A 21953-nucleotide genomic window follows, 5' to 3' on the forward strand; every position below is an offset into this window, starting at 1 on the left:
TTTATTGCCTTAGAGAGCACATCTAGAACCTGCTTCTTGCTGATAGTTGGGGTGAGATATAGTTTGACAGTATTTCTTGGGGGCAGTTGGGGAGTGTGTGTGTGTGTGTGTGTGTGTGTGAGGGGACAAAATTAGAGCTGCATTTTTGGCCAGCAAATTTGCTGTATTTTCCTGCTCTGTGTGGATGTTCCCATTTACAATCAGTTCTGGACATTGCTACCTGCCGCACAAAGGAATGTGCAGTTTTGCACACTTCTGTATGTTGCTTTTGAGGTTTCAGGCATAGCTAAAGAAAGCCTTTTGATTATCCTTTACCTGGAAGGATAAATTGACTTCAAATTTGGCTTTAGTAGACTTAATTTGCCCTGTTAGTTGTTTGTTTAGATTGATGAGAATGTGTTTGTCATGCTGGGTGTAGCACTTCCTAATCTTGGCTATTACCTTTTTCTTTTGTTGTTCTTTTGTTTATGTTTGGATTCCACCAGGGTGGCTTGTTTTTTTAATTAGTTCTGGGTTTATTTTAGGTAGGCACAGTTGTGTCTATCATACCTCTCAACCACATAGTGCAAGAAATCTGGATAAGCCTGACTATATTGATGGACAAAGGCCCACAAATAGGGACATATTTTAAATATTGCTCTTATAAACTCGGAAAGTTGCTAGAGTAAAAAGATTTGTTTTAACATGCATTTACTGAAGGATTTGAAGTCTGAAACTCAAATGTGTGTCATTATTTAGTAACTTCAATCCTCAGATCATCCCAGTGATTTGCCAGAAAACTACCAATTTTATGAGGAACAGCCCAGAAATATGTGCCAAAAATCTGGACATTCTGTGAAAATTTGGACAGTTCAGAGGTATGGCACGCATTTATTGGAATGATTGTACAAAGTTTCTGTGAACAATTTCGCATAGGTAGCTGTGTTTGCAGAGTTTGGAAGGCTTAAAATACTAATAGTTTATCACTTAGTAATACGTTTGTCTTGGCCAATTGATTAGTCCCTCAAAATATCCAGATGTCTGTTATGCCATCTTTCATTGCTAGTTGCTTTTTGAGACATAACACTTAAATTCTTTACAGAGGCATTCACACAAGTATGAATTCAAATTCCTATGTACTAATCACAGAAAGTCAACAAAAACTGGAGAAAATAACAGAAAAAATGAAACATAATCTGTATTATAGCAATTACTGTCTAAGGGTTGTATGCTTGGTGTGTGAATGTGTGCACTGGGGAGTGGTTAATGTTATGTCCTGGCTTTGTCCCTGCTCCTTATCTGGGACATAGCCTCTCCTAACATACCTCATCACCTTCTTATATCTCCCATTAAAGCACTAAATCACTGAACCAGCTTATCCCCTTCTAATACTTCACTTTATTATAGTACTTAAACTACTATACCTACTTCTAATTTAGCACAACCAAATTACCATTTCATTGCTACTTCTCTATTAACACTTTAACTTGCTTACCCCATGTAATATTTCACTCTAATGTATTTCTTAAATTACTCCTCCACCTTTCCATCTGTAAATTCTAAATACAATGCTATATATTAATGGTTGTGAATATCAACACACACACACACACACGCACACCTGGGAAAGGATGGCACAGATTCACCAGCTATACCCGGTCTGCCACCAGAAAATTCCGAAGCCAGCTACTCTAAGGCTCTTACATGGGTACCCAATTATATTGAGTAAAATTAATACTAATACAAATGGTAGTGTTTGACCAATGCAGCAAGGCTTTCAGGAGCAGCCACAGTTTCAAGAAATAAATATAAGTATTCTCAAAGGTTAAAATATTCTCTAAAAGACCAGCCACAATGAAAAGTTTACATATATTTAATGATAAGTAATAAAAGAACATGAAAATACTAAACATCTACTTACAATAAACAGCAGAGTTTGAATCACAGGAAATATTAAAAATAACACAGATGGATAGGTTCACACAAATACAGAAAAACAGTACTTAACTAATCTCACTATATTTTCCTGACTAATCTAAATGATTACTATTCCCTGGTTACTTACTAAAGTAAGGCAAGATGAAGTGTGTGAATGATTCTTCTTTGTCAGATATCAAAAACAGGCTGCTGAATGCTAAGTGACATTTCTCACTAATATATTAATATCATTTCAGTTCTGGTTATAAAATGACATTACATCTGATCATCTGACTCTGGTTCCCACACTATCCCCTTTACTAGAAACTGAACTAGAATCCAGCACATATGTGCTACAATACACACAAGTAGAGCTTTGCTAAGGTGTGTTACAGCATCTGGAAGCTATAAAACCATTCCAAAAGCTTCCACCCTTGATACAATCTTTATGACCTAAACCAGGTAATTTAACTTCAGGCTATCTTTCAAAGTTAGCTGGACTGAAATTAGCCTCTTCTTTTCCAGTATCCTCTGTTACAATATATTAATTTCAACAGTTACAATACAGTCTGGCATACAAGTATAGTTCCTTTCTGTCCAGCAGGACCCACTGTTGGTACATTTTTAACACAAGCAGCTTTAAAAATAAATGTTCAAAACAACCACCTGTACAAATCAGTTTGATATACAAATGACATATAATTCTTTACAAAACCTCAGCTAGCTATGCTGGTATATGTTACACAACCAATGCTTTACTTCTCCTGACATTACTGTTAATACCTCACATCATCACATCTCTCCCCCCTTTGAAGACTCAAGCTAGTTTTTCAAGTGACCCTTGAGAAACATGGCTTGAGGGACATGAGCCTGTCTGGGAACACATTAATCCATACTCTGTCTTGACAGCCATCTGCATTGGCATTGCTGACCCCACTATAGTGCTGCACTATCATATCATATGCCTGTAACCCTAGGCTCCACTTAATAACTTGGTATTTTGCTGGCCGGCTCAATGTAGTCATGTTAAGGGATTGTGATCTGTAACTACAGTGAGTTTCCTTACATACAGATAGGATTTCTGCAGTGCCCATATTATAGCTAGACATTCTTTTTCTACAGCTGCATAACATTCCTTCCTGGGTTGGAGTCTATGGCTGAGACATACAACTGGGTGCTCTTCTCCCTCTGAGGAAACCTGGTTGAGTACAGCCCTTACCCCATGGCTCAAAACATACACTTGCACAACAAATTATTTGCTGTAATCTGGACTGGCTAACACAGGGTATCCTCCCAATGCCCCTTTAAGCTTTTGGCATGCCTGCTCATAGGCTCGGGTACAAAATACTTTATCTGTCCTGTTTTTCCTCATCAGATCTATGAGGGGAGCAGCTGTTGTACTATAATTGCAAACAAACTTCCTATATTACCCCGCTGTTCCCACGAATGTCCTCACCTGATTTTTGGAAACAGGTGCAGGCCACACCTGAATATCTTCCACTTTGGCATGTTCTGACCTGATCTTGCCACTCCCCACTCTATGCCTCACGTAGGAGACCTCTGCCATACCTACCTGACACTTACTGGGCTTAATGGCCAACCCTGCCTTTTGCAGTCTGCCCAGAACCTCCTTGACATGCTGAAGGTGCTCATGCCAGGAATGGCTGTAGATGGCAATATCATCCAGGTAAGCAAGGGCATAATCTCCTGCTTCTGGTAGGATATGTTCTCCCAGCCTCTGGAAGGTTGTTGGGACATTTTTTATCCCAAAGGGCATCTGTGTGAACCTGTATAATCCAAAAGGAGTCACAAACAAAAGCCAACCTCTCTCTAACAGTGGGAGTCCAAGGCACCTCCCAGTAGCCCGTGGTCAGATCAATAGTGGTCAGATACTTAGCCCCACCAGCTGCTCTAAGACTTCATCTGTCCTAGGCCTGAGGTAAGCATCTGACTCTGTGTGGCTATTTAGTTTATTGTAGTCCACACAGAACCTGGTGTAGCCATCTTTCTAGGGTACCAGCACCACTGGGGAGGCCCAGAGACTGCTAGACTCCTGGATTACTCCCAATTCCAACATTTAATGTATTTCCTCCTTCAGAGTCTGTCTGACTCACTCAGGCACCCTGTAAGAGGCCTGCATGATACATCTTTGGGGTCCTGTAGCCACATGGTGCTGCACCAGGTGGGTGCACCCAGGTTACCAGTGAACATCTTCCCAAACTGCTGTAATACTATTCAGATTTCTCAAACCTGGGTAGGTAATAGCCAGTGGGACATTGCTACCCCTTTCACTGAGGTGTCGGTCCAAGCCTCACTGAGATCAGTCACCAGATCCCCCTCAGACTCCTCCTACCATCCATTGAAGATACTCAGCTCAAGTGAATCCCTATCATGGTAAGGCCTCATCATGTTAACATGGTACAATTTGTGCCCCTGCTTCCTGCCTAGCAGGTTTACCATACAGTTAACATCAGTGACCTTCCTTACCACTTTGAAAAGTCCCTCCCAAGCTGCTGCAGCTTACTGTGTTTGACAGAAATGAGCACCATAACTCGCTGTCCCACAGCATACTCTCTAGCTCGAGCATTCCTGTCATACTAGACCTTTATGTGCTGTTCTACTCCTGACAGGTTCTCCTGGGCCAAGTCCATGAGCTCTCTAAGCCTTGTCCTGAAGTTTAGGACATATGCCACAACAGACTCCTTGGGGAATTCACACTCACCCTCCTACACATCATGAATCAAATCTAAACGCCCCCTCACACTATGCCCATACAGTAACTCAAAGGGGGAAAAACCTGTGGATTTTCTGGGGTACCTCTCTGTATGCAAACAGCAGATGGGGCAAATATTTGTCCCACTCGATCTTAATTTGGTCTGTAAATGCCCATAACATAGTCTTTAGTGTAGCATTTAATCTCTCCACAAGACTATTATTCTGGGAGTGGTAGGGGGTGGTCTTTAGGTGCTTCACCCCACAGCACTCCCACAGACAAGCCAGCAGGTCTGACATGAAATTGGCACCTCAGTCAGTCAGTATTTCTCTCAGAAAACCTACCATGCTGAAAATCTCTAACAAAGCATTTGCCACCGTCATTGCCTTGATGGAGGACAGAGCCACCACCTTAGGTTATCTAGTAGCATAATCTACTACCACCAAGATATACTTCTTCCCTGTGGAACTTGAGGGACTCAAAAGCCGCACAATATCCATAGCTACCCTCAGAAATGGCTCCTCAATCAGAGGCAAAGGCATCAAAGAAGCTTTGACCTTGTCTTCTGCTTTGCCTACTTTTTGACACGGCTCAGAGGTCCTGCAGTACCCTGTTACATCCCTTGCAATCCCAGGCCAATAAAAGTTCTGCATAATATGTCTCCTGGTATGCTTTATGCCCATATGACCTGCAAAAGGACTGTCATGGGCTATAGCTAGAAGTGCCAGACATTAGACTCTGGGGACTACCAACTGCTGAATTACCTCACCCTAGCCCCCTCTCATGGGTCCATTCTCTATATAGTAACCCTTTGTTCCACTATACAGACTCCCCTTTTCCTCCTTGAGAATCAGGTGCCTCCTTAGCTACCCCTTCCATTGAAGTGTCAGTTGAGCCTCACTAAGGAGATTTCTGGACCATTCCTCATAAAATTGGTGGTTTTCTAGCAAATCACTAGGATGATCTGAGGATTAAAGTTACTAAATAATGGCACACATTTGAGTTTTAGTCAAATCCTCAAGCTTCTTAGTGTAGTCTCCAAGGGCTGAACCTATCTCAACTCTACCTTTGTGATCTTTCCCAGCATCAGTGCCTCACTGTCAGCCTGGGTACTTACACTCACCTCTACCCTTGCAGTCACTCTGTCCAAGAGAACATATGTACCTACCAGCAGCTGTGGCTTACATTCAGGCTCACTGCTACAGGGTAGCACCTTCCTGAAAGAGCCACGTCACCAGGCCTGGCTTCAGGTGTGGTGTCTGCCTGGGTCTCCCCAAGGATACCAGCCCAACATGCCTGTCTCCAAGCCTGACTGTGTGTAACTGTATGCACACAAGGTACTGCATTATCAAAATCATTCCCTATCAAGACATCTGCAGAAATATCCTGAAACACACCTACTTGCACGCTTACTTTTCCATCCTCCCAGTTAAGGTGAATCCTGGCCAAAGGCATTTGGAATGGGGTCCCTCCTAAAGCTCTGACTGTAGTGTACTGCCCAAACAAGTATTGCTTATTTTTAACCACTGCAGGTTTCACAATGATTATATCAGAGGTTGTGTCTGTCTTAGCAGTGGCCTGTCTTCCATCCACTAAGATAGGATATAATCTCTGGTGATAGTCTGGCACCCCTGTTGTCTCCAAACAACTTACCACTGACATACTGTTATTCCCACTTGCTGGCTCCCCCACTTTTTGTTCTCCACCTTGTTTCCATGGACATCTGTATGCTACATGGTCCCTCTGGTTACATTTAAAACATCTAAACCTTGATCCTGGCCATGTATCTGAACTAGTGGCTTCCCCTGTTACTGGTGGACTTTCTTAGGGTGGTTTAGGCAGCCCAGCATGGGTTCCCTTATATCCATGTGTAGCACTGGGTATCCCCTTCTTGTGCAGTGATGTCCTGCTTGCTAAGTAGAGATCTCCTTTTCCCCAGCTCATCTGTAGAGTTACACTCCCAGTCTGGCAACTAGATACTCATGTCCTCAGGCAAAGTGCTAAGGGCTTGTTCCCTCACCAAAAGGTCTGCCAGCCTTTTAAAAGTTGTGACCTGACACCCACTCACCTACATATGAAAAATAAGTGCTTAACTCAGCAATATAACCACATACACTTTCATCTGCCTTGTGTCTATGCTCACAATTTTTTTTTCTGTAAGCTTCAGATATTAACTTAAACATTCCAATAAATATTGTTTTATTTTATCATAGAATAAACAATCAGTATCAGTCAATTTAAAAACAGCAGTTACAGCTTTATCATAAAATAAGGGGGTCAGGAACTGTACTCACAGCCCTTGGTCAGCATTGCAATGTTTACATACTCTTTCAAATATATGAATACAACTATCAAAATGATCATCCTTTGTAAACTTTGGAAGAAATTTACTGGCCTTTATTGCTTCTGGGGTTCAGTTATTCCCTTCCCCATTACCTCTATGACACTGAAGAAGAGTCAGCATCTTCCTCTCATGTTGACACTACTTCTCATTTTCTGCAGCCTCTAAACACCACAGTCTCTCATCTTCTTCGACCTACAAATGCCATAGTTTCTCTGATGATTCTAATTCCATCTGCTTTTCCTTTTTTTTGGCCTCCAAACACTGCAGTCTCTCCACTTATTCTAATTCCAAATGTTTGCCCCCCAGTTCAAGTCTGTTTAACTCCAGACAGATTTATAAGTCCTCTGAGAAAAGGTGAACTGTTCTGTTTTTGAAGACTGCACATTGCCATCACTAGACTGGTTGTCTGTCTGTGCTGTAGCTGTGATTAAGGCTGCAATAATTTCCTCTTTAGTCAGGTTGGCATGCCACAGTCCCTTGGATTCACACACCTTGGCCAACTGGTTCTTTGTCAGCTTGCCATCATCCTCTGCTGACATCTTTGCCTTCTTTCCCTGACTAAACTAAGCTAACAGAAACTGCTGTGAAAATGAAACTCTATATGTTTACCTTGTGGCTGCCAAGAGTACACACACCTTCAGTGATAAATGCCTACTAGCTACAGAAGTTCAATTAATATCCCACCACTGCTTATCAATATGAGGTGTCCCTCCTCTGGACCAGTAATCAAGGAGCCTGAATTCTCACTACTGACACTAGTGAGGGACGTTCACTTGAAACAAAAATAGATACACACAATATGTCCACATGCAAATCTCTGCACCAAGCACAGTTTCCATTAAGAGCACACAAGGAACACACTCAGCCCTAGGACTGGGTTTCTTTTGCTCTCTCTCTCTCCAGGCCCCAAATTAGACTCTCCACTAAAACATCTGTTCGGTTGAGTTCTCAGCTGACTGTTTCAAGCCAAGACCTCCACCACCCTCTCTGTGAAATCAATGCTCTGTGTCCCTGCTCCAAGTAGCTGACACACGCACACACACGCACACACACACACACACACACACACACACACACACACACACACACACACACACACACACACACACTTTGAGATTTGATTTCCACACACATACACACACATGCACGTGGGCATGTGTGCATGCATGCATGCATGTCTGCCTGGGAAAGGCTGGCACAGCTTCACCAGCTATACCCCCTCTGCCTAGACTATAAGGTAGCTACTGCCACCAGAACACTCGAAAGCCAGCTAAGGCTCTTATAGGATACCCAATTATACTGAGTAAAAGTAATACTAACACAAATGGTAGTGTTTGCCCAATGCAGCAAGACTTTCAGGAATGGCCACAGTATCAACAAATAAATATAAGTAATCTCAAAGGTTAAAATATTCTCTAAAAAGACCAGCCACAATGAAAAGTTTAAATATATTTAATAATAAATAATAAAAGAACATGAAAATACTAGATATCTATTTACAATAAACACCAGAGTTTGAATCACAGGAAATATTAAAAATAACACAGATGGATAGGTTCACACAGATACAGAAAAACAGTACTTAACTAATCTCACTATATTTTCCTGACTAATCTAAAGAATTACTGTTCTCTGGTTACTTACTAAAGCAACACAAGATGAAGTGGGTGAGTGATCCTTCTTTGTCAGGTTTCAAAAACAGACTTCCCTTAGACTTATGTCTCATCTAGTATTAAAACATAACTTCAGTGCTGGATTACAGAATGACATCACATACATCTGGTCTTCTGACTCTGGTTACCATACTATCCCCTTGACTGGAACCTGAACCAGAATCTAGCACATGGGTGTTACCATATACACAGATATAGCTTTGCTGAGATGTGTTATAGCATCTGGAAGCTATAAAACCATTCTAAAACTTTCACCCTTCCAGAGTAGCATTTTGTTCACCCCTAAGGACAATACAGTATTATTCCTACCCTGGTTTTCACAGACATTTATTTTCTGGCTGCAATAAGAACTGTAAGATACAGTCTTTATGGCCTAAACCAGGTAAATTAATTTTAGACTATTTTTCAAAATTAGCTGGACTGAGAGATTAAGCTCTTCTCTTCCAGTATACTCTGTTACCATATATTCATTTCAACAGTTACAATACAGAATTACATGCAGGTGTATTTTTTTTCTATCCAGCAGGACCCAATGTTGGTAAATTTTTAACACAAGCAGCTTTACAAACACATTTTTCAACACAAGCATTTGTACAAATCAACTTGATATACAAATGGCATATAATTCTTTACAAAACTCCAGCTAGCTATGCTGGCATATGTTACACATCCACCATCCTACTTCTCCTGGCATACCTAGCAATACCTCACATCATCACAGGTCTCACCAAGTAAATTGCCTGTTTTCATTAAGTCCTGGGGAGAAAAGCTCCATGACTGAAATGCTAGTATAGGATTTGTTTCAGGTGAAGCAAATAGAACAGACTATACACATCTACTCTGTGCTTCTACACAATTTTAAATCATTGAAAAGATAATTATACAATCAATATTTGGTAGACAAATCAGGTACCTGTTATTTAATTGACCATCCTAAATGTCGAGTATTGGAAGATTGAATGGGGAAGTTCGAAAAATAGAAATGTCGAAGCCACGGAAATTTGAATTCTTTCCCAGGGAAGACTGTTTCCACGGCTTCAACATTTTCTGTACTGTGGTGCCAAAGTTATGGATTGGGTTAAGGTAAGTGTGTGAGTGTGACGGATGTTGGGGTTAGGATGCAAGTAAGGTAAGTGTGCGAAAGTGACAGACATTAGGGTTAGGGGGTGGGTAAGGTAAATGTGCGATAGTGATGGACTTTAGGGTTAGAGCGCAGGTAAGGTAAGTGTGCGATAGTGACAGACTTTAGGGTTAGGGCGTGGGTAATGTAAATGTGCGATAGTGACAGACTTTAGGGTTAGGGTGCAGGTAAGGTAAGTGTGCGATAGTGACAGACTTTAGGGTTAGGGCACGGGTAAGGTAAGTGTGCGATAGTGATGGACTTTAGGCTTAGGGTGCGGGTAAGGTAAGTGTGCGATAGTGACGGATCTTAGGGTTAGGGCTTGGGTTAAGGTTAGTGCATAGATAGTTGTGTATGTAAGGTGTAGTGTAGGTTTATTAGGTTTTTGGTGTGCTTGTGTTGTGTGTGTGTGTTTTTTGGAACAGCAAATTTTTTCCCTGGGAAAGAATTCGCTGTTCTGAGGTTTCATTGTTGTCATATTTCGAACTCCCAAATTTGAACATATGGTGTTCAAAATTTTGGAAGTTCGATTATATGACATAGACCCGACAAATCATGCAGAAGTATTTTCAGTAGAATGCAGTTTTCTTGTCAAGCTAGAGACAATCTATAGCTGTCAGGTGCATTGAACGTACATTTCCCTAGAATACAGTTTTCTTCTCTAGACTAAAAATCCTATATAAATATGCAGATAATTAGATAACAGGTTAGTGGAATGGTAGACATGTAAACTGAGTATTTTAGGTAGGAAGAGAGATGGCTAGGTAAGATAGGAGTAGAACATGCATGCTTGTAGATGGTGTAGGTCCTCAAAAAGTAGATAATTATATGAGGATATGTATTTAGGAATGTTTTCCATTAGTTTGCATCACTCCTTAAGGCTGAAACAGAACCATTTAGCCATTATATATGTATTTTTAGCTTCAGTTGTTAAAGTTTTGAGTTATGCTCTAGGAGGATGGAGCTCTGTAGTTTGGCTGTATGTACTGTGTGTAGTAAATCCCCATAGCAATTATTTGATTAGTGGTAGAGATTCAATGTGTGTCTTGACATTTAAGTTGTTTTCTGTGTCTGAATTTCATATTTGATGGTGTGTATAGCTGGAAATTGTTATGGTTATATAGGATGTTATTACCTGTTTTTAGCTGGAGATAATTCAATATTTTGTGGAGTTTCAGCCAACTGAGAGTTGGATGGTTAAACAGTGATGGGATTTTTGAGGTACATTGGCCTATTTTAACAACATGATGAGAACCTTATGGTTAGTCAGCAGACAGTTGATGAATGCTCAGAATGTCAAAACTTTAAAGCAACTGTCCATATCCAGAAAGCTAATTTCAGGTTCTGAATTATTAATAAATTGGTCAATCAATCAATCAATTTATATAACAGATGATGAACCATTAACTCATCACCAATTAAAATGACAAAAAAAAACAAGTGTAGTGTTTTAATACTGAATTAGTCAACATTCTGTCACTGTAGGCAAGGTAGGAGCCCTATAGTCATGACTTGGAGGTGCATGTAAAATCTCATATAAAATGTGAACATATTATGGTTTAATATAAATTACTGTAATTTCAAACATAAACTAATATATAAATGAAATGTGCCTCAAGGCTGAGATGACTTGAAATGTTTGAAAGTGTTTCCAGTTTGAAGTATTTGTTTTTTTATTGCTTATTTGCTCTGTACTGGTTTTTATTCATTTAACAAATTGCTTTCAACTGATTCTTGCTTTTGTTTGCTCACATTTTTTTATTATTTAATATTAAAAAGCAATTGAATAATGGTGTATTTAATGTAATTACCAATAACAATATTATAATCATAAAAAATCAACTTGAAAAACTACATACAATATGTACAGTATGCCTGAAGAAATTTTGTGGAAACTCTTAGTAACATTCCAAGCAAAACAAAATCAGTGCAACAAAATATATAAGTAATATATGTGAACAAATAATTGTATAAAGCAAGTTCAAGAGGCAAATTTCTGCTGAAATATGTCAATGAGAGATATTACATTTGACCAAGGATTCTTGCTAAATATTTTAGGGTATGTCTTGCTTTCTTTTATGTTAGTCTCTGTGATGGCTGTTTCCTTTAAAGAAGACAAAAAAATCTTCAAATGGTGGTATTAAAGTTGTTCTCCATCTCTTGGTAATGTTTTCCTTGTTGCCACCAAGATAGTACACAGCAAAAGGAGATTCTCATTATTCATTTTGTAGCTTTCATTTATATAAAACAAACTTAAAAACTTAGTTAATGAAAAAGGGTCAAAACATAAAGCTTGCATAGTCTTCAGTAAAATTCCAAAAGGATTTAAAGAAGGTCAGTCCTAAAAGATATGTATTTACAGATTCATAGATTAGTACTAGGCTGATTGCCCTTGCGAGCCATTTTAAGCCTAGCCAGTTATCCCTTGTGAGACTCAAACCTTGCACCTTATGTTTCTCAGGCAAACACCTTAACCATTAGGCCATCCTCGTAATCCTGTTTTTGTGTTACATGTTTGAGTAAATCTCCAGCATTCTATACTACTATTTTTATTTATTTTAGCATTCTATTTGGTGTTAAAAGTGATCTATATAAGACTTTCAAAGTAAATATACACCACTGGTGAGACCAAGATGTATTCCTAATGGAACTGGATATTAGTAATTTATTTTTGGCATTTAGGGAAGTGTTGTGGCCTAGTGTAATTTGTTTCCAAAGCTTAATATTTAAATTCTTATAGTATTTAGTGAGGATTTTATAACAGTTAGATATTATGTTATTTACTATTGATTTATTATATACTATTACATAAAAGAGTTGAATTAATTTAGGACTTTGTTTATAATATGAGTGAGCAACAGTTAAAATGTTATCTTGTGCCTGTAAATTTACAGACTGTAGAAATAACCAGTCTTAGGAATCTAAGCCAAGTTCATTTATAAGTCATGATCCTTTTACTTTCAAATCTTTCAAACATTGTTGCCAACAAAGAAAGTTCTAAGATTCCCAGACTGTAGAATCATGAGTCTGGATTTTATTAAAAAATACAAAACTTTTGTTATGTTAAATGGTATGATTGTGTTAAGACAACGTTTCAAATCTATTTTGCTAATAATTATATTTCTACATATTTTCAAAATGTGATTCATAAAGGTAGATGATGGAAAGGTAGGATAATTATATTGTATATAATTAAATATTTATTGCCAAATTAATTTATGTTGATCAATATAATTAATAGCTATTAAAAATTCAGTACTTGTGTTAAGGAGAGCAAAATATAAAGTTTTCCAGTTTGAATTGTAATTGGGGTAAATCCAATTCAATATGATTTTAATTACCATTGATTTAACATAAGTATCTATATCAGCTAAATTAATTCCCCTCGAAATCTATGGTTTAATATGGTGTAGTCAGTCTATTCTTGGTTTGTTTGGAAATCAAAGAAATTTTAGTAATAGATTGTTAATTTGTTTAATGTGTGCTCTATCTGGAAAGAGGGACAAAGATTGTATTATATACATTTTATGGGCAAAGGATCATTTTTATTAGCCGCAGTCTATCGGTTTCCTATTATATGTTTGAAGATGCAAACTTTCGAATGGGTCTTTATCGAACTTAAAAGAACAAAAATTTAAAACAGTGAAAGGGCATATGAGCGATTTCCTTCTCTTTGAAAGAAATCACTGGCCACCTCCATTACTTTGCTGTTTTCCCCACTGTAGTGCGATCTCAGAGTTGGTATAATTAGTTGGGGGGTGGGGGCACAGCCTTTCACATTGGGGGGTGTGGGGTTGAAGCCCCCCACTTTGTTCTGTTTGTAGTGATATTTTTTTTTTATTGGGGCAAGCGATTTCTTTCACAGGGAAAGAAATCGCTTATATGCCCTTTCTCTGTTTTACATTTTTCTTCTTTTAAGTTTGATAAAGACGCATTTGACGGTTTGTGTCTTCGAAGATATAATAGGGACCCCAGTCTATCACCAAAAGATGTTATAGTTTTGTTTCATTTAGTGGTTAGTTGTAAAATACTTTCTATTTTTTTATCATTTGTATTTCTTATTTCATTAATGGACTGCATTAAAGTTATGCCCAAATATTCTAATGAGGTTACTTGTTTACCTATATTATTGTTTTTATGTACTTGTAATTTATTTTTTTTATTAAAAAGAAATATTTAGATGTTATGATATCAAAGACTTGAACATAGATAAATCTTGAAATAAAATGTATACTTAAGGGGTGAAGTGCCTCCAAAACAAAGTTATAAGTCCAGTAAAAAAAAAAAAGAGATTAGAAGCACACCACGACAATCAAAGCCAACTTAAAAAGCTGATGTATCCTTTATTTGTAGAAAGTAAGCGCTTTCACGCCTCACAGGGCGCTTCTTCAGACTTTAATGAAAATAAAAAGTAAAAAACTCCCTTATATCTCTACTTAACTCTTTCCTCAAGTCATTGAAATCTCTGAATGTTAATTAGCTAATTAATTCTAATTTACAGCATTTAATTTCCTTGTCTTTAGAGACTTCACACGTCCACATATATATTCATATATACTTATATATATATATATATATATATATATATGTATTTTTTATGTATCATATATATATATATATATATATTTTTTATATATATTTTTTATACATACTTATTCACACACACACACACACACACATATATATATATATATATATATATATATATATATATATATATATATATACTTTCACACACTTATATATTTACACATAATATCGAGGTATAGATTGAGTCACATATAAGTATACAGATATGGATATGTATATGTATGTATTTTTTACATTTTCATATTTATATGTTTATGTATTTTTATATTTTTATGTTTCTATATAAATTTTTTATGTATGTCTGTTTGTGTATAGGTACATCATGTGTATGAATATATTTTATTAATATTTTATTATTATTTTTAGAAACTCACAGTAGACTGCCAGTTTTATTAGACAATTCTATCAGTCAACAACTGTCTTTATAAAGATCTATCTAAATTAAATGCTGTAAATTAGAATTAATTAGAATTAATTAGCTAATTAACATTCAGAGATTTCATTGGCTTGAGAAAGAGTTAAGTAGAGATATAAGGGAGTTTTTTACTTTTTATTTTCATTAAAGTCTGAAGAAGCACCCTGTGAGGTGTGAAAGCACTTACTTTCTACAAATAAAGGATACATCAGCTAAAAGACTTGAACATGACTAAAATTTTTGAAAGTGGAAGCTAATTATGAACTGGGAAGAGTTAGCAATACAGCATTAACAAATAACATAATTTTGGAATTATAATTTTTGTCTATGCCTTTGATATTTGAGTTAGACTGAACAGAGATTGTGAGGATTTCAATAGCTTTAGCAAATAAGATAGGTGTAAGAGGGCAACCTTGTTTTGTAACCTTACTTATAGGGATATATTCAGATGTGAAGGGATCTTGTTTAGCATAAGCTTTATTATTTCTACAAATATTCTTTAGAAGTGAGAAGAAACAGATTAGAAAATCAAATAGCTCTAAAACTTTAAATAAATAATTCCAATATAGAGAATCAAAGGCTTTCTCAATATCTTGACTAATAAGAAGATTTTCATTTTTTTAATATTTAGAAAGTCTATAAGAGTCAATAATATTTTAATATTATCATGAATTTGTCTTTTTAATAAAAAAAAACAGTCCAAATTAATTATCTTAGATATGAGTTATTTTACTCTGTCTGAATTTACATGAAAATTTTATAATCATTGTTTAGAAGTGATATGGGCCTATATGAGGAATACAGTTGAGGATTCTTGTTTTCTTTCAGTATGGGTATAATTAATGAGTTTTTTTACATGAAGGAGGGATAATTTCATGACTTTGAATTGTCATTAATGTTTTATGAGAAAATGAAATTATAAATGGTGAAAATAATTTGTATATTTCTACTATTATTCCATCTATACCTGGAGCTTTGTTAGATTGCCATCTATACCTGGAGCTTTGTTAGACTGAGCTGCTTGATTTTTATCTAACATCTCTTTACTGGAGATTCACTTATATAAATTAGCTTTTTGTTCAGGGGATCTTCTTAATGAGTAAAGGATCCAATTTTAGTTATGGAATACTGCCATCATTTCCAGATTTTTGGCTTAGAAATATATTGTGATGTCTAAAAGTATCAAGAATATCACCAATATTTACATATAACTTACTATTTTTTATATTTTATCTCCAAAATATTATTGCTTTTTGATTGCATTTTAATACATTTGGATAGGTTATGCATATGTTCGGGTGACATGGCATGTGAGGCAATTTTTATTTTTTCCAAGGTCAGGGCTGTTTTATGTGTTAGAATATCTGAGTATCTTTTATTTAAATTTTCTATTTCTTTTAATAAATATTTATTTTTCCATTTTATATTTAGCTTTAACATTCTGTAGTTATGACTGGATGTTTGTTAGTTCTGATTTTTATTCTTTTAATTTTTGTTTATATCAGGTTAATGTTCACCAAAGGTACAAGCTTTTAGTGAATCCCATATCATGACTGTATTGGTTCCATCCATATTGTTTGTTTGTAGATAAGTGGTGAAGCCATTCTTTTGTTGATGTGGATGTATGCTTGGGGTCATTGTTGTGTTGAAAGGTGAAATTCCTCTTCATCTTTCTAGCAGACACCTGAAGGTTTTGGGCTAAAAGTGACTGGTATATATGGAACTGTTCATAATTCCCTCCACATTGACTAAAGCCCCAGTTCCAACTGAAGAAAAGCAACCCCAAAGCATGATACTGCCAACACCATGATTCACTGTGGGGATGGTGTTCTTTTGGTGATGTGAAGTGTTGTTTTTGCACCAAACGTACCTTTTGGAATTGTGGTCAAAAAGTTCAACCTTGGTCTCATCAGACCATAACATATTTTCCCACATGCTTTTGGGAGATAGTTTTGCAAATTTTAACCAGGCCTGGATTTTTTTGTGTGTAAGGAAAAAGTTTCCGTCTTGCAATCCTAGCCCATAGTCCAGACATATGGAGAATACTGGAGATTGTTGTCACATGTAGTACACAACCAGTACTTGCCAGATATAACTGCAGCTCCTTCAGTGTTGCTGTAGGTCTATTGGCCAGTTTTCATCTTGTCTTTTCATCAATTTTGGAGGGACATCAAGTTCTTTGCAACGTCACTGTTGTCCCATATTTTCTCCACTTTTTAATGACTGTCTTTACTGTGTTCCATGGTATATCCAATGCTGTGGAAATTTTTTTGTACCCCTCTCCTGACTGATACCTTTCATAAATGAGATCCCTTTGATGCTTTGCAAGCTCTCTGCGAACCACAGCTTTTGCTGTAGCAGGCAACTGAGTAAATGTCAGGAAAATCCTACTTGGACAGCTAAACTTTATTCGGGGTTAATCAGTGTCTCATTAATTGAAGGCAGGTGTGTACCCAAGAAGACTGAATGTTGTAATTAAACCCAAGGGTGCTACAACAAAGTATTAGTTTAAGGGTGTGCACACTTATCCAACCAGCTTATTGTATGTTTTTTTATTTTTTTATATATTTTTTCCACTAACAGATTTGATTGTTTTTCAATTGAATTGTACATGTTATAGGTCACATTAAAGGTGAGAAAAGTTTTGAAATTATTTATTGTGGTCTCATTTTTTTATATCACAAAAACCTGGCATTTGAACAGGGGTGTGTACACTTTTTATATCCATTGTATCTCTGGGGCCTATGTGTAAGTGCCAAGAAAGCATGTAGCTGAAGAGTGATCCCTGGTGTCTAGTGTTCCTCTCCTGATCGCTATGTTTAAGTGCCATTAAGGTATGAAATGAAGGGTTCTCCCTGGTGTCTGGTGTTTTCCCCTGGTAGCTAGTAGTCCCTCTACCCATGTAGTTGTAGTTCTCCTTTGCAGCTAGTATTCCCCCAGTGACCACACAGTTACAGTTCTGCCTGGTGTCTAGTGCTTTCTGTGACTCATTGCTGCATGCTTTGCTCATTAATCTAGGGGTGTGTGGAAGTATGATAGCCACCCAAGCCACACACACACACACACACACACACACACACACACACACACACACACACACACACACACAGTTGAGAAGTAGAAGAATTAATGGAAATGAAACAGTGAAGTAGTGACAGATCTGTACCTGCTTGCTCATCTATAGTGAAATTTGTGGCAGGGTGGACAACCAGTATTTCAGAAATCCAGTCAGCCTAAATGGCAGACTTAATAAAAATTAAACCATGGGAGATCTGTACCTGTTTGTTCATCCATACAGAAATCCATGGCAGGGCAAGCAAAAGGCATTGCAAAAATCTGGGCAAAGTAAGAGAGAGCAATAATGAAGCAAAATGAAAATAAAAAGCAGCAGAAACTGCATACTAATTGCTTTTCATTTTCAGCTTCAGCTGTCTCTTTCAATGGCTCAAAATCTGAGCTAGTGAGAGAGACTGAAGGATATATCACACCGGGGGCAGTATGTTTTTGCTCTAGTTTACTGAAGAATGAAAGTGCTAAATATTTGATTAAAAAACAGTGATTTTACACAGGCCAGCATTTTATTTGGTTCTTGTTTTTATTTATATCATATGTTGTTTGTGTTTTCTAAACATTTTATCAGCAGGACAGGCCCCCCTGTCAGCAATGGGCCCTAGGAACCTGCTTAGTTTGCCTTGTGCTGGATCCAGCCCTGACCCATATTTATTTAATTTTTTATTTATGGTTTAAAAGAGAAAATGAGCATTGTTTAATGAATAACATATTACTTGAGATTCTGATAACAAAGTTACGTGAGGTATGGACATTTGGTATTTCCAATACCTAAATGGAAGGCTGAGTATGTGGGTGGGGATAGAGAGAGATGTCAAAATGTTTTGATTTTTTTGCTTAGGTAACTAGTATTACTACTACTACTAGCAGTACTAATATTTAATAGTAATAATTGTAGTAGTGGCACACAACACACATTTTGTTTCAGTTTTCATCATCAGATGATTAGGTACCTGCCAGTGCCCTAAACTAAATGAATGAACTACAGATTCTACAGCACCAAAGTCTTAATATTATACAATAAAAGGCACACAGTGGTCCAATAGTAGCAGATATACATTGTCACTTCATTCCCAATCGTTTACACTTCAAGCCATTTCAAAAACTAGACTGAGACCTGTTTTTTGAACTGTGATGAGTGCATACTTAGTATATTCCTTCTTTTTTCTTGACATTCAGAGAAGGGTTACTTTATTAATTTTGTGGGAAACATGAAACATTATGGAACTCATACCTCTCATCTTCTTTCCTGAAGAATTCTGGGCCAAGCCAAAAATAATATGGGGGAACAAAGGCCCAAAATCATATACATTATTTAAATATTAACTTAATTAATTTAAAAAAGTTAATAAAATATTTTCATCAACATGTACTTTCAAAACAATAATGAAACTCTAATGCCTGCCAATACCGATTGACTGTAGTCCTTAATTATTTACTAGACAATCAAATATTTTACAAGGGACAAGGCACACTTTTTAGGCCAAATCGGGGACATTATGCAAATTTTGCTTCAGGTGAAGATGATTGGAGAAGCATATTATTTTATTATACGAATAGTGTGGTTCAAGGAAAGGAATGACAGAAGTCACTTTCGTCACAGAACAAAATCAGCAATATGTTTTTAGACTAAGTTCTGTAATGCCACTATAATCTCACTGTCTGAAGCTAGTTTTTGCACAGATCTGATTATTTTGTATGAATAGAAGTTCTGGATTTACATGGGCAGCATTCGTTTGCCACAAAGTATGACTTGGCATACATTTAATGCAGTGCACTGCTTAGAAAAAAACAAACACTCTGGATGTACAAATGTATTTGATCCCTTTTTCTTTGTATTTAGCATTATTCTCTGCTTCAAACAGTTCTTTCAGCTGCCACCAGCAGTCACTCATCTTTCTTAGCTCTGTCAGCAGTACATATTCACAACCATCCAGGCAGGTCTAGTTTTTATGCAATACAATCTTTATGTCACAACAAGAACATAAAAAGGATGCAAGGCTTTAGACTGTAGCATTACATTTTTTTACTCATTGAGTCATTTATTTTCTGAGTGCTTTATCCAGTTTCAGGGTCACAGGTAAGACCAAGATTTCCCCAGCCCTCATTGGGTACAAGGCAGCAAAGCTAATGTTGGATAGGATGTCATTCTATAAAAGAAAGTACATACACATATGCACGCGCAGGTACACACACACACACACACACACACACACACACACACACACACACACACACACACACACAAATCAACCTTTAAGAGTAGAAATAAACTATTGTTTTAAAGACAATTTTCCCCGTAAGATAATATTATTGCCACCATCTTTAACATTTTTGGAACAACATCGCTGCACTCTGGTGTCTCTGATTTATAAGGTTGCTTAGTACTTCTGTTCTATTTTCTTTACTCTGTACCTATATTACTTTAGCCTCTCTCTCTTATCATGTGTAATTGGAATTTATATTTCTCCACCAATTAGTCAGTTAATGAAGAGGACCTTAAAATAAACCCTGAATGAAACTGTTCTTGATAACATTCCTTTGGCCAGTACCTTTGCTGTTACACATGCCTGTTACTTCTAATTTTGAAATATACTCCATTAGGTCAAACTCACACATTTCTGTCTCGCCTCTGTGTTCCTGTCCCATTTGAATCTATTTCTCTTGTACACTCAGCCTGCTAGATTGCTTTAACTCATTCAGTTGCATTTGCTTTAATTTTTTATAACTTGTATATGTTCATGAGCAAAAGTCTGAACATTAATCATTTACAGAGTGTTTTTTTAAGACAAATTCCAGAGTGACTGCCATAATATACCTCAAGAGTATATTCCATTTGTTTTATAAAAAGCAGAGCTATAAACCACTACATTTATCATGTTGTTAAAGTTTCCAAGTTTCGATATCAGTTTTAATTCTCATGAAATCTTCATCCTGTTTATTAGTTACTGAACATGATTTACTTTCTGAAGGGGCATTCCTGTATTCAAATCCCATCAAAAGTTGCTAAATAGTTATTTCCTTCCACTGCTTTCATTTGAGAAGACATAAGATGTTTAACCCTGGGTGGCAGTATAGCATACACAGACCCTTTTTTAACGTTGATGGTTATACAGTAAGAATCTTTCTTTGAAACATGCAACAAAGTAATTATATCTATGCTAAAAGTAAAGTCCTTTAGGTCTGTTGATTGATTAAAAGTGTACAGGTATTTTCTCAACAAATATTTTACAGTGTTATTTCGTTTAAGTACTTTTGTAATTATCTACTTCTAATCTTATTGTGGTTCTCCGTATTTACATCTGATAGGGACAGTTATTTGCTATTGCATTGTTTGTTTTTTTGTATAACAAATCTAGTACTACCAATATCCACTGATGATCACACACATATCAAACGATTGCTGTTCCTCCACTTCCTTGACACAGCAGGTATCTTCAAATGTATCCCACCTCTCACTACTGGATGCTACATATAAACAGCAGGGCACCATATACATATTCATACTACACACTGTATATCCCTTTCTACACAAACACAAACTTGAGAATGACTGACCTGGATTTGTGGCCTTGGTTGTGAACACAGCAACCAAGATTATGGCAATGCCAATTAGACCTGCTACCAAAGTTGCACTGATGGCTGTAGTGGTACATCCCATTTTGGATCCATGCGTTCTTCTGTCTTGTTCTATTTCCATTTTGCCTCAGTTCCAGCACCTCAGGTGCTGCACTCACTAATAAAGATGCCCCACACTTCCCTGCTACGTGGATGAGGTGAGATATTTTTGTATACTCCCTAGCATTTTTCTCTATTAACAGATCAAGTTGTGAATGTGCACTGCCCCTTTATATTCAGGAGAGAAGTCTTTGTTGCTTGCAGTCTCATTTTTCACATGCAGTTTTCAAAAGCATAAGAATAAAGGGCAATGCACTGGTTGTTTCCAAGTTAAAGTGTAGCAGAGTTTTCCTCTGATATCAGATGACATTCTGTAGTTAAAAATATCATGCAACCATCTAAGGGAACCAGATCTTGTTAATAACATGTAGAAAGCTAACCATTAACGTACTGCTTTTATTTGCCTCACTTAATATTTTATTTTTTTTCTTTAAGCAGAGGCAGCAATAAATTGG

The 21953-nt window shown here is 36.9% G+C and overlaps 1 protein-coding gene across 1 annotated transcript in view; it reads right to left on the bottom strand.

Annotated features, from left to right (window-relative positions):
• FAM151A (family with sequence similarity 151 member A) overlaps nucleotides 1-21738 on the bottom strand; it is a 263196-nt gene extending 241458 nt beyond the window's left edge. Inside the window, exon 1 of the mRNA XM_044085494.1 lies at nucleotides 21379-21738. Within this exon, the coding sequence (XP_043941429.1) occupies nucleotides 21379-21520 (142 nt within the window). The 5' untranslated portion in view covers nucleotides 21521-21738. The remainder of the gene's footprint in view (nucleotides 1-21378) is intronic.
• Between the last annotated feature and the right edge of the window lie 215 nt (nucleotides 21739-21953).

Source organism: Protopterus annectens, chromosome 10.part0 (genome assembly GCF_019279795.1).
Source record: "Protopterus annectens isolate FY-2018-M chromosome 10.part0, PAN1.0, whole genome shotgun sequence".
NCBI lineage: Eukaryota > Metazoa > Chordata > Ceratodontiformes > Protopteridae > Protopterus > Protopterus annectens.